Below are 17,954 nucleotides of genomic sequence, written 5' to 3' on the forward strand. Positions count from 1 at the left end.
CACTTAGAATTTTTTTCATAAAATTCCACCCCATGTCTTTTATGATTGACTCCAGCATCTTCCCCAACACTGGTGTCATGGCTGACTGATCTCTAATTGTCCCTTTATTCTCTCCCTCCCTTTTTAAATTCACTGGAGTTGAGCCGAATGAGAGGCTACCTAATTGAAATGGCGGCTGGACAGACTGGAAGCAGGAATGTTACTTCCTCTGGCTGGGAGGGCGGGGGGGGTCTAGATTAAGGGGGATCACAGTCTCATAGTATGGGGTTGGCCATTTAGGACTGAGATGAGGAGAAACGTCTTCACTCAGAGGGTGGGGAACCTGTGGAATTCTTTACCACCGAAGACTGTGGAGGCCAAGTCACTGAATATGTTTAATGATTCTATGATAAGGAAATAGATAAATTTCTAGACTTGAAAGACCAAATGGTCAACTGCTGTTCCTATTTTCTATGTCATAAGAACATAAGAAATAGGAGCAGGAGTAGGCCATCTGGCCCTTCGAGCCTGCCCCGCCATTCAACAAGATCATGGCTGATCTGAAGCGAATCAGTTCCACTTACCCGCCTGCTCCCCATATCCCCTAATTCCCTTATCGATCAGAAAACTATCTACCCGTGATTTAAACATATTCAACGAGGAAGCCTCCACCACTTCAATGGGCAGAGAATTCCAGAGATTCACTACCCTCTGAGAGAAGAAGTTCCCCCTCAACTCTGTTCTGAACCGGCCCCCCCTTATTTTGAGGCTGTGCCCTCTAGTTCTGGTTTCCCTTCTAAGTGGAAAGAATCTCTCCACCTCTACCCTATCCAGCCCCTTCATTATCTTATATGTCTCTATAAGATCACCCCTCATCCTTCTAAACTCCAACGAGTACAGACCCAATCTGTTTAATCTCTCCTCATAAGCTACACCCCTCATCTCCGGTATCAACCTGGTGAACCTTCTCTGCACTCCCTCCAAGGCCAATATATCCTTTCGCAAATAAGGGGACCAAAACTGCACACAGTACTCCAGTTGCGGCCTCACCAGTGCCTTGTACAGTTGCAGCAAGACCTCCCTGCTTTTATATTCTATCCCCCTCGCGATAAAGGCCAACATTCCATTCGCCTTCTTGATCACCTGCTGCACCTGCAGACTGAGTTTTTGCGATTCGTGCACAAGGACCCCCAGGTCCCTCTGCACAGGAGCATGATGTAATTTTTCTCCATTTAAATAATATTCCAATTTACTATTATTTCTTCCAAAGTGGATAACCTCACATTTGCTAACGTTATATTCCATCTGCCAGATCCTCGCCCACTCGCTCAGCCTATCCAAATCTCTCTGCAGACTTTCCGCGTCCTCCACGCAATTCGCTTTCCCACTCACCTTCGTGTCATCAGCAAACTTGAATACCCTACATTCAGTCCCCTCCTCCAAATCATCTATGTAAATAGTAAACAGTTGAGGCCCCAGCACCGATCCCTGCGGCACGCCACTGGTCACCAACTGCCAACCAGAAAAGCACCCATTTATCCCAACTCTCTGCTTCCTGTTAGATAGCCAATCCCCAATCCACGCCAACATCTTACCCCTAACTCCGTGTACCCCAATCTTCTGCAGCAACCTTTTGTGAGGCACCTTATCGAACGCCTTCTGGAAATCTAAAAACACCACATCCACCGGTTCCCCTCTGTCAACCGCACTAGTGACATCTTCATAAAAGTCCAGTAGATTCGTCAAACACGACTTTCCCTTCATGAATCCATGCTGCGTCTGCTTGATCGAACCATTCTTATTCAGGTGCTCTGTTATTTCCTCTTTAATAATGAACTCTAGCATCTTCCCAACTACGGACGTTAAGCTAACCGGCCTGTAGTTACCCGCCTTTTGTCTACTTCCTTTTTTAAACAGCGGCGTAACAGTAGCTGTTTTCCAGTCAGCCGGCACTACCCCAGAGTCCAGCGAATTTTGATAAATTACTCCTAACGCATCTGCTATTACCTCAGCCATTTCTTTCAGTACCCTGGGATGCATTCCATCCGGGCCCGGGGACTTGTCTACCTTCAGTCCTATTAGTCTACCAAGCACCACCTCCTTAGTAACAGTAATTGTATTAAGGACCTCCCCTCCCACCAACTCTCGATCTCTAATATTCGGCAAACTATTTGTGTCTTCCACCGTGAAGACCGACACAAAGAACTTATTTAAAGTCTGAGCCACTATATGTCACTATATATTTGAATAAGAAATCACTTGGCAAGGTGCTTATAGGGAAACATTTGGAGGAAGGGGGTACTCAGATGACAAATTCTGGATTTTTCTTGTGCAATTGCTTTTCAATATACATTTTAATAACAATCCTGACTGAGTTTGCAGCAAAATCCAGGCAAATAACTCTCTTTTTCCTTCTCTCGATCTATGTGGAACTCACTGAACTGGGAGTGATTGTATCTTGTAATGCAGTGATGAACTGTTAATTGACTGATGTAAATAAAGTAGTGACTTTTTCCGCCCCCCCCCCGCCACGCCCGCCACCCCCACCGCCCCCCCCCCCCCCCACTCCCACAACCCCCCCAGGTTGAAATGGCAGCAGGTGCTCTGTAAAATTGGGCACCATGTTATCCATGCCATCCATGGCACCTAGCCACACTACCCTATTGCAATCTAGCCCACAGAGGGAGAGGTGTGGGAGGTCTGCCCGCACATGCCTCTCCCTGCCGCAGCTATGGTTTTATCCAAAGTTGGAAGGGGTGGTTCGGGGGGAAGATGCCAACGCCAAGTACCTAGCCTGCCCAATGAAACCTGACATTGATGGTCAGGCAAGTGTGTAGGGATCCACTTTGTGCCATTTGGAAGCACCCCCACCCACACATTTCTCCCACACACTGTCACGTCCATCCAAACCACCCTCGCCCCCCACCCCCCCCACCCTTGCCCCCCAGGGTACCTACAAGACCAGCTCCAGTACAACCTTCTTCTCTCTGGGACTTGCTGTAATTCCAGCAGTAACCACCACTTCCAGTGGTGTTGTTGGGACAAGAGAGTTGCCAGACATTTGATTAGCCCGCAGCGCTCAGAGACGGGACAGAGGCAGAAGCAAAGGGGGGAATTCCTCTGTGATGGAGGTCTTACCTCAAATCAGTTATGAGGGAATGCTAACCCACTCTTGAAGACTTAAATAGTAGCAGCCCAGCCACAACTCTTATCAGTCCAGAACAAACCTCCTGTGCTTATTCAAACTGTGCAATGGAATGGACAAAGTATCCAAAACCGTAAACATCTATTTGAGAGGATCTTGGATTAATGTATCTGACAAAATGGAACACTTCTAAAAATATAGCATTGCACTGAACTGCAAGTCTAAACACTGAGTAAAATGTTATTCCAATAATAATGCTTCTTTGAATAGATACAAAGATCCAGATAATTGAATAATTTGATAATTTACTATCATGAAAACTATGATGGCACTGTCGCTGTGATGTCGTTTTGTGTTGCAAATGCTGTTATCTGATTGAAAGTTTTTTAAAAATAGAACTTGTGATGAAAGGAGAAGCAAGAACCGATGTGAGAGAAATATTTCTGTTAATTTTAGGTTGGCAAAAATGCGTTTCACATCAATGGAAATTCAGGTCATTTTCATAATTGGCAGCCTTTCAAGGAATACGAGTTTCAGATCCGCTGCAGCCTCGTACAGAACAATAACTATTGGAGTGACTGGAGCAAGTCATTTATAAAGAAAACACCTGAGGCAGGTGAGTGAGGACTTACCTTGCATTAAGTTGATCTTTCTCTACACCCGAGCTATAACTGTAACACTACATTCTGCACTCTCTCATTTCCTTCTCTATGAATGGTATGCTTTGTCTGTATATCACGCAAGAAACAATACTTTTCACTGTATGTTAATACATGACGATAATAAATCAAATCAAACTGTTATGTATTCAGCTACACCAAGCATATTAAATGTGTGTCGCACAAATATGCTCCTTGAGAAAAGTTCTGCTGAAGGATGTATGTGTGTTGGAAGGGAAGAAACAAGTAGCAGCAAATTTTAAATTATACACACTTCTTCCAATTACTGCAGAAGGGATTTGTTAATGCGATAAGCTGACATCCACTGTCAAGACCACCTCCTTCTAAGTGCCTAGATTAGGTGTTTGAGTAGCTTTTTCTCTTCAAGATTTAAAAGCCAAGCCCTCAGTTATCTTCCCAGCCTTGATTCTCTCCTTCCCCTCCTGGAGAACACCACTTTCCCCTCCCCCCCGCTGAACACCACTTTCCCCTCCTCCCTGCTGAACACCACTTTCCCCTCCTCCTCCCCGCTGAACACCACTTTCCTCTCCTCCCCGCTGAACACCACTTTCCCCTCCTCCCCGCTGAACACCACTTTCCCCTCCTCCCCGCTGAACACCACTTTCCCCTCCTCCCCGCTGAACACCACTTTCCCCTCCTCCTCCCCGCTGAACACCACTTTCCCCTCCTCCTCCCCGCTGAACACCACTTTCCCCTCCTCCTCCCCGCTGAACACCACTTTCCCCTCCTCCCCGCTGAACACCACTTTCCCCTCCTCCTCCCCGCTGAACACCACTTTCCCCTCCTCCTCCCCGCTGAACACCACTTTCCCCTCCTCCTCCCTGCTGAACACCACTTTCCCCTCCTCCTCCCCGCTGAACACCACTTTCCCCTCCTCCTCCCCGCTGAACACCACTTTCCCCTCCTCCTCCCCGCTGAACACCACTTTCCCCTCCTCCTCCCCGCTGAACACCACTTTCCCCTCCTCCTCCCCGCTGAACGCCACTTTCCCCTCCTCCCCGCTGAACACCACTTTCCCCTCCTCCTCCCCGCTGAACACCACTTTCCCCTCCTCCCCGCTGAACACCACTTTCCCCTCCTCCTCCCCGCTGAACACCACTTTCCCCTCCTCCCCCTGAACACCACTTTCCCCTCCTCCCCCCCCCCGCTGAACACCACTTTCCCCTCCTCCCCGCTGAACACCACTTTCCCCTCCTCCTCCCCGCTGAACACCACTTTCCCCTCCTCCCCGCTGAACACCACTTTCCCCTCCTCCTCCCCGCTGAACACCACTTTCCCCATCTCCCCCTGAACACCACTTTCCCCTCCTCCTCCCCGCTGAACACCACTTTCCCCTCCTCCCCCTGAACACCACTTTCCCCTCCTCCCCGCTGAACACCACTTTCCCCTCCTCCTCCCCGCTGAACACCACTTTCCCCTCCTCCTCCCCGCTGAACACCACTTTCCCCTCCTCCCCGCTGAACACCACTTTCCCCTCCTCCCCCCGCTGAACACCACCTTCCCCTCCTCCCCCCGCTGAACACCACCTTCCCCTCCTCCCCGCTGAACACCACTTTCCCCTCCTCCTCCCCGCTGAACACCACTTTCCCCTCCTCCCCGCTGCTGCTTTGACAGATACCTCGCGTGTGTAGGAATCTTTCTGATCGTTTTGCAAGATCGGCTGTCCTCTAATCTGCACAGCCATAGAGAGAGTGGAGAAAGCAGCTCCTGCTTAAACTCGTGACCCAACATTTGCAATTACAAAGTGAGAGGTAATGAGTCAGGGTCGATCCACTCATGGGCTGGAGTTTACCAACACAAGCAGGGATTGGCTGTGACGGGGTGGGGCCCATAAGATGGTGAGGGAGGTCAGGAGGTGGCGTGTCCCTCGCCTTGCTGCTACCATGAGAATGTTATGATGGAGAACTCCCACCCACCTGACGAAGGGACAGCCTGTTCCGAAAGCCAGTGGCTTTTGCTACCAAATAAACCTGTTGGACTTTAACCTGGTGTTGTGAGACTTCTTACCATGAGAATGTGACAGCAGCAGGGGAGGTGGAGGATGGGCCTCTCACCCACAAGGCATGCGTGGCCAGTTAAAGACCTTGGAACACCACCATTGGCATTTTACTAATGGTAGGTGGGCAGACCACCTGGAGAGCACTAGCAGCCTCCCTGCAGGCTCGTGTGCATTCTCCCTGTTGGATGCTCTTCAGCCCAGCATTGATTCTCTAGCAGCAAAGACCACCTCTGCAGTAATAACCCCCCACACACAAACACCTCCCTCCCCCATCCACCACCCCCCCCCCCCCCCCCACCACACAAACACGTCCCCCCCCCCCCCCCCATCCTACCCTCCAACCACCCCTGCTCCACCTCCCACTCTCAGCTGTGTGCAGTGGCCACAGCTCCTGCTGATGCTGCTGAGATTACCCAATCAGCTCACAGCTCTTAGGATTGGGCTTCTGCCTCTTAATGTGATACAAACCCCAACAGTGGCTAACTAGCTGTGAGATTAATGTAAACCGTGTCCTCCGTCCCCGAAACGCCTGAGGTGAGATTACCTCTGACCTTCCAGTCCAAAGCCCTGACAAAATCCCAGCCATTAGGTGCATACATTCAGAGATGAGTTTTGTATCCAATCCCTTAAATCCGTGTTACTATGTCTTGGATAGGTTAATAAGCATCCATGCAGTCAGATTTACTGCCTGCTTAACCTTCCAAAAGTCATACAAAAACAATATACATTGAATGGTCAATCAGTAAACAAGTTGAATAAACAAAAGGAAACAGTGTGCACTATGATGGTGAAAAATATTTCAAATGCTTGTTATGGTTATCAATAAGTGATGTTACTGTTAAACACTAATTTGCTACCAAATTCATTTCTTCCCTAATGAACATTTGCAGTGCCGGTTGGAGGTTTAGATGTGTGGAGTTTCTGTGAACCAGTTGAACCAAACAAACATAGAAAAATAATCATCTACTGGAAGGTATGTTGAACACCTTATGCCTATCATTTTTTGAATCAGCTGCATACTCCGAGGGACAAAGCAATATTTCTCACAGGATAACGGTGGAGCTCAGAGAGCTAAGGTTCTGTAGAGTAATGTGACCTTACTAAGATCGAGCGTTAAGATGAAAGACCAATGTACATCTTGGGCGCTGCTCCTGAAACAAGATCATTTAGAGGATCTTAAAAAAACGAAGTCACCAGGCAACAAAACTATCTGGCATAACTTCTGAGTCATATTGCAAGTTAACTCTACCAATCATTAGCCGGTCACTTCAGAAAATTATTGTTCGCTTGTTTTAAGTGCAACAATTTAAGATTAAAATCTGTCAAACTTTCCTTCTTGTTCTTCTAAGCTGTCAGGGCACATATACATTATCCTCCCTGTAGCCTTAATTTATCCAGATCAAATCTCATTGCTTTGTTCCATACTTAATTACCATTTCCTAGAACCTCCATTACCATCCCTTCCTTCTCCAACACACGGGCTTTTAAATCTGGCATCACATAGTCATCATTTCTTCATAGATATTATTTCTTCATTCGTATCATCTTCTCTCCTACTCTTTTTAACCTTAGGAATATCCAGATCAGCACTATATAGGCTATAGCCTTTCATTTTTAGTTTCTCAATCCAAGTAAAATATCCTTTCCCCAGACCTGTCTTAGTAATTTGCTAATTCTTCTGGCCAGTCATTTTTAGATGTTCATATTTATATCAGCAAAGTGATGGAAGGGCTCATCAACAGCGCTATCAAGCAGCATTTACTCAGCAATAACCTACTCAGTGACACTCAGTTTGGGTTCCTCTAGGATCAATCAGATTCTGACAGCATTATAGCCTTGGTCCAAACATGGACAAAAGAGCTGAATTCATGAGATACAGGGAGAGTGACTGTCCTTGACATCAAGGCAACATGTGACTGAGTGCGGTATTAAGGAGCCCTAGCAGAACTGGAGTCAATGGGAATCGGGGAAAACTCCACTGGTTGGAGTCATACCTGGCACAAAGGAAGATGGTTGTTGGAAGTCAATCTTCTCAGTCATATTGCAGAAGTTCCTCAGGTTAGTGTCCTAGGCCCAACCATCTTCAGCAGCTACATCAATGACTTTCCGTCCATCATAAGGTCAGAAGTGGAAATGTTCACTGATGATTGCACAAAGGCTTGGGCTGACAAGTGGCAAGTATTATTTGCCCCACTCAAGTGCCAAGCCATGACCATCAACAGAGAATCCAATCATCTCTCCTTGACATTTAAAATCATTACCATCATTGAATCCCCACTATCAACATCCTGGGAGTTACCACTAACCAGAAACAAAACTGGACAAGCTATATAAATACTATGGCTACAAAAGCAGCTTAAAGGTTGGGAATTCTATGGCCAATAACTGTGGTGATTTGTGGTGACTGTCCCTTTAAGGGCAGCACAGCAGAATGACTGATTGGGACTCAGCATGGGTAATCACCCCAAAGGGTGTAGATCTCTTAGGCAGGAGACATGGAGGGAGCCATGCATATAGTGTATGGCACCACTTGGTCATCACAGTACAGCCACTCATACCGGGGCAGGGGCTTTTGTCAACTGTGAACCTTCAAAATGAGTGAGAATCCAGGCGGTATGGATCCCTGCTTGATATCTCACCGCTCCCCCCCACATATTGCTAGTGAAGGAACATCACACCCCGGGAAGTCCCACCTTGTATATTCGTGAACTGAGTCAAGCAAAAAATGGCTACAATGTTTAATATTTTTACAGATCACAGACTATGTCGACAAGGGTTTGTGGCAAAAAATGTCAACGACGATTTATGTAAAGTTACTTATTTTAAGCTCTTTTGCATCTTTTTAAATGTGCCCTCTCGTGACCACCTCACCAGACAATGGAAGCAATGCATCATAGAATCCTACAGTGCAGAAGGAGGCGATTCAGCCCATCGAGTCTGCACCGACCACAATCCCATCCAGACCCGATTCCTGTAACCACACATATTTACCCTACTAATCCTCCTGACACCTAGGGTCAATTTATCATGGCCAATCAACCTAACCCGCACATCTTTGGACTGTGGGAGGAACCCGGAGCACCTGGAGGAAACCCACACAGACACGGGTAGAACATGCAGACTCCGCACAGATAGTGACCCAAGCCGGATCTCTGGCGCTGTGAGGCAGCAGTGCTAACCACTGTACCATTGTGCCGCCCTTAGTCCTTATCTTAATGCAACCCTTCATAACCCTTGATAAATAGAACCTGTGATCAATGGTGCTCATCTGGTGAATTGTCCATATCTTTTATCTTTTCTACCCAAAACAGTAGAGAGTATTCTAGCTGTAACCTAAGACCCTGTACAAGATTAACATAATTTTCTAAGTTTTGTATTCTGTGCAAAACCAAGGATACATATTCATGAGTTATGCATTGCACACCAAGGTGCTTTGTGTTGCATTTGAAGATTAAGCTCAGAATTAAATCAGTATTCTCGTTTTGAGAGGTTGTGCATTCAGTTAGGGGTGAAATGGAAACATTCACACTGTTACATTAGGAGAATTTTTTTCAAAGTTTTGGGAGAAAGCATGTTGTTAGTGTATGGAAAGTTTTTTAATTTGCTGATAGCTGGTGCTGTATCTGATTCTGGGAGTTCTTGATGCCCTTTTAGTAGAATCGTCGGTATCTTGAATCCCTCCCAAAATATTTTGAAAAAGAATCCCGTCACAAGAAGTTCTGTAAACATTTTATGACTAAAATGCCAGGGAAATTCAGACAGCGGAAAATTTACAAACTGGACTAACGTCTGCAGTGCATCAGTGGGAGTGATGGTGGTTTTGGTAATGTTTGCTATGAACAACATGAGTGATGTGGTTCTGAGAGTGAAAATATTGGTATCTGATCTGGCATTAGTTTTGCACATCAGCAAGGTGTCTGCTCCTGGATTGGCATGGTGAGAAGAAGATAACATTTCAATATAGACAATGAGTCAAAGAATCCACTATTATTACACCCTGACTTTCTGTGGAATAAATTTATGAATTCAATGACCGTTAACCATTTTCTAGTGATTTGTTTTCCAATAGCTCCCTCTTGTGACAGCCTGGGTGATTACATGTATACATTACATTTTTTAAAATTTCACATTTCCGTTCACTTTTTCAATTCCCCTCCTCGAGGCAGACGGCTTTTGCCAAATTCAAAATCAAATAAACATGGGATAGAAGGTGCAGATCAGGATGAGGCATGGTTTCCATGTCCGCCAGGGAAGAATGGTGCCAAGCGGAATTTCTTACCCTCTTCCCACTTCTAAAGTTATAGTTTATTTATTAGTCACAAGTAGGCTTACATTAACACTGCACTGAAGGTACTGTGAAAATCCCCTAGTCATCACACTCTGGCATCTGTTCGGTACAGTGAAGGAGAATTTAGCATGGCCAATCCACCTAACCTGCACATCTTTGTGGGAGGAAGCTGGAGCACCCGGAGGAAACCCATGCAGACACGGAGAGAATGTACAGACTCCACACAGACAGTGCCCCAAGTCGGGAATCGAACCCGGGTCCCTGGCGCTGTGAGGCAGCAGTGCTTGCCACCGTGCCGCCCCATCTGCCGCCCTATCTGGGGCTGTGCCATTTTGGTTGAAACTGATCAGCCCAGTTACCTGCTTGAAGCATGTAGGAGTCCCATTAGCATGTGCAAATATGGTTACTGTAAGATCAATTTTGACATCCCAGTAGAGAGAGGAGGGCACTGCATCCATTGATAGTTGTGATTGAGTTGCCCAGTAAGTTGTCTTTAAACATCCAATGGCTGCTCAGTAAAAGAGAAAAGACAGGTTTATAAACAATTTTTATTGGATCAGGCTGAGCATTAATACAGACCAGAGAAAGGACCCCCACAGAGCTCGATTCTCTACTGAACTCCCTCTTTTTTATTTGTTCATGGGATGTAGGCATCACTGGCTGGGCCAGCATTTATTGCCCATCCCTGAAGGCAGTTTAGAGTCAACCACAAAGCTATGGGTCTGGAGTTGCATGCAGGCCAGACCAGATGGCAGATTTCCTTCCCTAAAAGACGTTAGTGAACCAGATGGGTTTTTATGATAATCAACAATGGTTTCATGGTCATCTTTGGACTTTTCAATCCAGATTTTTATTGAATTCAAATTTCACCATCTGCCGTGGTGGGATTTGAACCCTGGGTCTCTGGATTTCTAGTTCAACGACAATACCACTACACCACTGCCTCCCCTCCTGATCATATCCCTCCACCCTTAGCTTAATTAGACTACAAAAGCTCCATGCTTTATATCGCCTCCTATCAGAGAGCTGTTCCAAAAACGTGAACAGCTAGCAGACAGAATGAGAGTCCAGAATGAAAATTGACTGGGTCTTGTAGTACATCTTTTGGACTATCTCCACCCATCCAATGGAAATGGTTGTACAAAAATCCATCCCATCAACATATTTTGAAAAAGCTGTGTGCATTCTAGAAGTGTCTCACCTTGCACATGCTTGCAGTAAAATCTTTCTAGTGCAGTAATCAGAATACCATGTTTAAGACTCAGCATTTATTGACTTTATCAACAGCAGTAATTGGGTTTTCCATCATCTTTCAAGGCCAGATATTGGGATTTAGAGAAGGAGCAAATGGCTTCCCACACTGATTAATCCATCAAACTGTATAGCAGTTCTATTAGTGATGAGAGGGAAAATTCCTGAAGAACTACAGGTTTTCTAAAAATGTAAGAGGCTAAAAAAGTGAGATCTTTGCTGATATTTTTCTGTTGTGTAATTATGTTTTTCCATTCCTAGCCTCTCCGTCCTCAGGAAACTAGGGGCATGATTCTCGGTTATCATATATTTTATCGACACAATGGACTTGAAGTGACCATCCAAGTGTGCAATGTATCAGAGACTCGGTACAGCTGGCGAACACTGTGGGCACCAGACCATATCTTTATTTCTGCATTTAACTCCAAAGGAAACTCTACACCTGCAGTGCTCCATATAGGAGAAGCAAGTAATTCCTATTATTTACAGGAGACCTTTCCTTTTTGAGCCTTTGTGAAAGAGACAAACCGTTTTTTTTAATACTGATTCTTCCTGTTACAGGATGGGGGCAGATGTAGATTCTACTCCCACTCAATTCTCAGAATAACCCATTTTGAACGAAAGGTGTTGACTGGAGACTGTGACATCTCACACTGGGGAGGGGGGATGAAAGCAAGAGGCTTACTTGGACACTCTGTAATATTTACTAGCAAAGAATTGCAAGAGACTTTGACAAAGATCAGGCCCCTCACCCATTCCGTGTGTGCCAGGTTTGTGGATGAAAATATAAAAAGCAAAATGGTCAATTTTTTCCTTGATGCCCTCCAAGATTGATAAATAATTAATCAGATAATGCAATTATTGTGGCACGATAGTTGGCAGGTTTGCTTCACACCTCAGCTATAGAAATTTTCAGCCCCACCATTGATTATGGACCAGTTCTGTAGCTCAATTGTGTGACAACCACATTTCATAACTTTTTCAACAAATAGCACAACTACTGATAGTGTGGGAAGGCATTTCCTACAGCACAGAATTATACCTTAACAGCCAGCAGAAAGGCCATAAGCCAACCAGAACTAAATTGTCATACTGATACTTTAGGGTTAGGATTGAAGTGAGTATTACATCGAATAGAGGCAACTTTTCTCTGCCTGTCTTGTACCTGGCCTGAGAGTATTCCGTTCAGTTGGTGCATGACCAAGCCTGACCAGGGAGGAGAGAGTCAATTATAAAAGAATTCTTCTTAAGGGGGATTCTGAACTCGGGTATAACATCAGTTTGATTCATGTATAATGAAAGAATGTAGATTTCATTGTGAAATATCATTGAACAGATATGATGGCTCCCAGAAACCTTATGGTGGCACCAGCTGGAGACTCTGGGATTTATGTCAAATGGGAACCACCGGATGAAACCAGCGAGCCAGTTCTGGGTTATGTAGTCGACTGGAGAGATGCAGTTGGCAGCAACAACCAGCTGTTCGTTTGGAAAAGAATTCCCAGGGACAATCACTCCTTGTTTATTGGACAAATCTTTTCACCTCAGGAACATGGAGCAGAAAGAAGTAAGTTTGCAATAGGCCACCTCTGTCAGTGCTGGCTCCATCTCAGAGTGAAGTCTTCCAACTTATGTATTAGAACAAAGAACAAAGAACAATACAGCACAGGAACAGGCCCTTCGGCCCTCCAAGCCCGTGCCGCTCCCTGGTCCAAACTAGACCATTCTTTTGTATCCCTCCATTCCCACTCCGTTCATATGGCTGTCTAGATAAGTCTTAAACGTTCCCAGTCTGTCCGCCTCCACCACCTTGCCTGACAGCGCATTCCAGGCCCCCACCACCCTCTGTGTAAAATATGTCCTTCTGATATCTGTGTTAAATCTCCCCCCCTTCACCTTGAACCTATGACCCCTCGTGAACGTCACCACCAACCTGGGGAAAAGCTTCCCACCGTTCACCCTATCTATGCCTTTCATAATTTTATACACCTCTATTAAGTCTCCCCTCATCCTCCGTCTTTCCAGGGAGAACAACCCCAGTTTACCCAATCTCTCCTCATAACTAAGCCCTTCCATACCAGGCAACATCCTGGTAAACCTCCTCTGTACTCTCTCCAAAGCCTCCACGTCCTTCTGGTAGTGTGGCGACCAGAACTGGACGCAGTATTCCAAATGCGGCCGAACCAAATTTCCAATTCTTCCAAACTTCAATAACTCACGCCTTTTGGCTAAGACCAAGTGTGGTCTGCTGATGCTGCGCTTGGTCGTGGCCATTGGGTTGCACATAAGCTTCATTTTCATATGAAGCTATTTTTAAAAGCGGTATCTCGGCCTTTTGGCTGAAATACAAATGAGATCAAGCCTGGGGGGCGGAGACGTCTGCCTACTCCAATCAGCTTGGCTCATGTAGATCAGGCCCAAGGCAGGGTAAATGGTCGCTTGCCCTGTCTTGTCAGCTTGGATCGGAAATGTCTCAACTTGTTGAGACTCTGAGTTGGACTTGATTTGATTGAATTGGAAAAGAATTTAAAAAATTTTAAAACTCACGTTATAAACTGGGTTGGAATTTTTTCTCACTACAGTCCAAAAGTAAATAAAGTTCCAGTTTATGCCTTCCAGTAGATTTGTATAAATACATGTACTTTCAAGATCAATATGGGCAGATAGGATCAAATGTTCAGAGAAGTGAATCAGCTCATATACAACTGAAATCATGGAACTGTTATCTGCGCAGAGCAAACTTGAATAATGAAGGTGTAAATGTGAATTGTTCAACAATTTTGTGGGTCGGAGAGGAATGTTGTGGCGCATTAACTATGAGTCAGAGGTCCTAATAGGATAGATTGTACATGCTGTATTTTTGACATGGATTTGTGCACAATGGTTAGTTCATGCTTTCTTTTGTTTTCTGCTTGTCATAATAAAGCAAGTTATTTTAACATGACAATTATTTCTATCATCTCATTTAGGAAGCATTAGACCAAGAAGACGTTACAACATTTCTGTCACTGCAATGTACCAAAAGGGACCAGGAAGATCTTGTTCAGCGCAGGGATATTCAGTAGAAGGAAGTAAGTATTTGGCATGATTTTTTTAAGAAAATCCTGCGGCAGCACGTTTTCACATTTCGTTGCTTTTCTTTCTTGGTGGTGTCCTGTGAACATTGGTTAAACTCTTAGTTTGTCCAAGAGGTTATTCTGTTCATGTGAACATCACTGAACATCACAATGAATCCAATTGTAACCTCAGCCAACGATCCAATACTTACACTTTCCCATAGAAGTCACTGAATAGTGATCATAGATTCCCTACTGTGTGGAAGGAAGCCATTCAGCCCATTGAGTCTGCACCAACTCTCTGATAGAGCATTTTACCCAGATCCTAGCCAAGTAACCCCATGTATTTACCCTGCTAATCCCCCTAATCGAAACATCTTGGGACAATTGAGCACGACCAATCAACCTAACCTGCACATCTTTGCAGTGTGGGAGGAAACCGGAGCACCCAGAGGAAACCCACACGGACACTGGGAAAACATGTAAACCCCACACGGACAGTTATCCAAGGCTGGAATTGAACCAGTTCCCTGACACTGTGAGGCAGCAGTGCTAACCACTGTGCTGCCATCAGGAATCCCTATTGTTCTGCTCCGCTTTCCCAGTAGAAGTCATTTCGGATGAGAGCAGCTATACCATTACAGATACATACCTGCCTGAACGACAAGTCAACAATACATTTACCTAGTAAACCATTGAAGAAATTGTCCTCCATTTCGCCATTTCACTGCTTTCCCAGTACCGTGCTGCCACACGGAACAGCAAGACCAAGCATGGACACTTTGCAACCCCTGTCAACACTGCCCTTCCCATTTTTTTGGAGGTGCATATCACAAGGTGAAATATGTCTCGCCCTCATAACTTTCAGAATCAGGACTCCAGCTCAGGACATTGGTTAAAAGCAAATGTGTACATTTCCACAATCTGTGGTGAACTGAACAAATAACCACAATTAAAACATCTATATCAGGGGCTCTCTAATGGCTGTCAAAAGAATGAGGACAGTAAGGGAGAAAAGAGCTTGTGGGTTAACAGCACAGATCCTGGCATGTGGCAATGACACAAAGAACAGCAAAGCAAATAAGAAGAGCTGCAAAAAAAAAGTACGAAAAGAAGTTTGCTTTGGATATCAAAATCAGCACCATTTTCCTAACACAATTGTAAAAAAGAGCTGGTCAGGAGCAATGTGGGCCTTTTGAAAATAAACAGCAGCGATATTGTCAATGAAAATAAGCAATATATTTTGTAATATTTGTTACGAGCCCCATAGATTCCGATGACATTTTTTAAGAAAGGAATCTGCATGACTCCAGGGAAAGAATACCATTGGACAAAGTTTTCCTTTTCAAAACTTTTACTGCAACAAACCAACTAAAATCAACATAATTCAAAGATTAATGAACAGACAAATGAAATTTCAAATACAAATGTAAATTTTACTTGAAGTAGTTGATTTTAAAAAACATATGCTTCACCTTGTTACAAACACTCACAAAACTTCCCACATACTTGTGTCACCACATGCAATCTCATAGTCATAGAATAGAAATCATCAAATCCCCTACAGTACAGAAGGAGGCCATTCAGCCCATTGAGTCTGTACCGATCACAATCCTACCCAGGCCCTATTCCTAGAACTCCACACATTCACCCTGCTAATTTCCCTGACAAGGTCAATTTAGCATGGCCAATCAACCTAACCCGCACATCTTTGGAGTGTGGGAGGAAACCACAGCACCCGGAGGAAACCCATACAGACACAGGGAGAACATGCAAACTCCACACAGACAGTGACCCAAGGCCTGAACTGAACCCAGGTCCCTGGCGCTGTGAGGCTGTAGTGCTAACCACTGTGCCACCGTGCCATCCGTCCTTCCAACTCAGCTTCTGTATGTAAGATACTCTCATTTCCAACTCAATGGATTTGATCCTTGAGTCACTTTCACCAGCAGCTTTATTCTATTTGAGGTTCCTGGATATGATCAGCATCCCCTGCAGAATCTCTTAGCTAGGTTCACATCAATCTTAATGGCAGAGAATTTCCAGGGATCCTTTTCTCCACCCTTTAAATGTTATGGTTGGGTCTGGTAAAACTAGCAGAGCGGTAGTGGTCTTGTCCAGTCCACAATCCCTGCGCTCCTTTTCTTCAACCTTCTGTCCTTCTTAACTGTACTATGTGGTAACACAGTCTCTGCTCCATCCTCAGAGTTTTCTCCCTGCTTCTTAACCAGGATTTGTTTTGAACTGTCTGTTCAGACCAGCTATAATTCAATATCCAATTAGCTTCATATTTACATTTTGCTTTTTAGCTTTCATCCCCATAGCAAGCTCAGGCCTCATGGGCATTTCTTGGAACCAAAATGCGTGTTGGGCAGTCCAATGACACCCTTTTCAAGCTACTTCCCAGTTTAATTATGGAATTAAAGGGACATGTCACAAAAATAAAATTCAAGCTTCCCCAAATTGCAAGGGTCAAGGGTGAAGTAAAGAATTTTTTACAAACATCTAAAATACAACACATTTTAGCAAGGTTGCTTGACGTATGAGGAGCATTTGAGGACTCTGGGTCTGTACTCGGTGGAGTTTAGAAGAATAAGAGGGAATCCCATTGAAACTTACAGAATACTGAAAGACATGGATAGAGTGGACGTGGGGAAGATGTTTCCATTAGTAGGAGAGACTAGGACCCGATGGCACAGCCTCAGATTTAAGGGATGACCTTTTAGAACCTAGATGAGGAGGAATTTCTTCAGGCAGAAGGTGGCGAGTCTATGGAATTCATTGTCGTGGAAGGCTGTGGAGGCCAGGTCATTGAGTGTATTTAAGACAGAGATTGATAGGTTCTTGATTGGTAAGGGAATCATTGGTTAAGAGGAAAAAGTGGGAGAATCGGGTTGAGAAACTTATCAACCATGATTGAATAGTGGAGCAGACTCAATGGACTGAATGGAATAGTTCTGCTCCTTTACCTTATGGTCTTATAGTAACCATTTTAGCAATTAATTTACTATGCACTGTACAGGTAACATTTTTTCCAGGTCAGATTTCACATTTAAACATATCACATTGACCTAATCCATAACAAAATCAACTGGACAAGGGAGGGAATCTATGTGTGGAACCAGAGGAAATGGGCGAGGTATTAAATGAATACTTTGCGTCAGTATTCACCAAAGAGAAGGACTTGGTGGATGATGAGTCTGGGAAAGGGTGTGTAGATAGTTTGAGTCATGTTGAGATCAAAAAGGATGAGGTACTGGGGTTCTTGATAAACATCAAGGTAGACAAGTCCCCAGAGCCTGATAGGATATACCCCAGAATACTGAGAGAGGCAAGGGAGGAAATTGTTGGGGCCTTGAGAGAAATCTTTGTATCCTCACTGGCTACAGGGGAGGTTCCAGACGATTGGAGAATAGCCAATGTTGTTCCTTTGTTTAAGAAGGGTAGCAAGAATAATCCAGGTAATTGCAGGCGAGTGAGCCTTACATCAACGATAGGGAAATTATTGGAGAGGATTTTTCGAGACAGGATTTATTCCCACTTGGAAATAAGTGGA

At 44.8% G+C, this 17,954-nt stretch overlaps 1 protein-coding gene across 1 annotated transcript in view; it reads left to right on the top strand.

Moving 5' to 3' along the window:
- il23r (interleukin 23 receptor) overlaps positions 1–17,954 on the top strand; it is an 88,620-nt gene that overhangs the window by 36,691 nt on the left and 33,975 nt on the right. The window contains exons 7-11 of the mRNA XM_078219374.1: positions 3,581–3,740; positions 6,694–6,776; positions 11,604–11,811; positions 12,679–12,909; positions 14,312–14,413. Of these exons, the coding sequence (XP_078075500.1) occupies positions 3,581–3,740; positions 6,694–6,776; positions 11,604–11,811; positions 12,679–12,909; positions 14,312–14,413 (784 nt within the window). The remainder of the gene's footprint in view (positions 1–3,580; positions 3,741–6,693; positions 6,777–11,603; positions 11,812–12,678; positions 12,910–14,311; positions 14,414–17,954) is intronic.

Source organism: Mustelus asterias, chromosome 8 (genome assembly GCF_964213995.1).
Source record: "Mustelus asterias chromosome 8, sMusAst1.hap1.1, whole genome shotgun sequence".
Classification (NCBI taxonomy): Eukaryota; Metazoa; Chordata; class Chondrichthyes; order Carcharhiniformes; family Triakidae; genus Mustelus; species Mustelus asterias.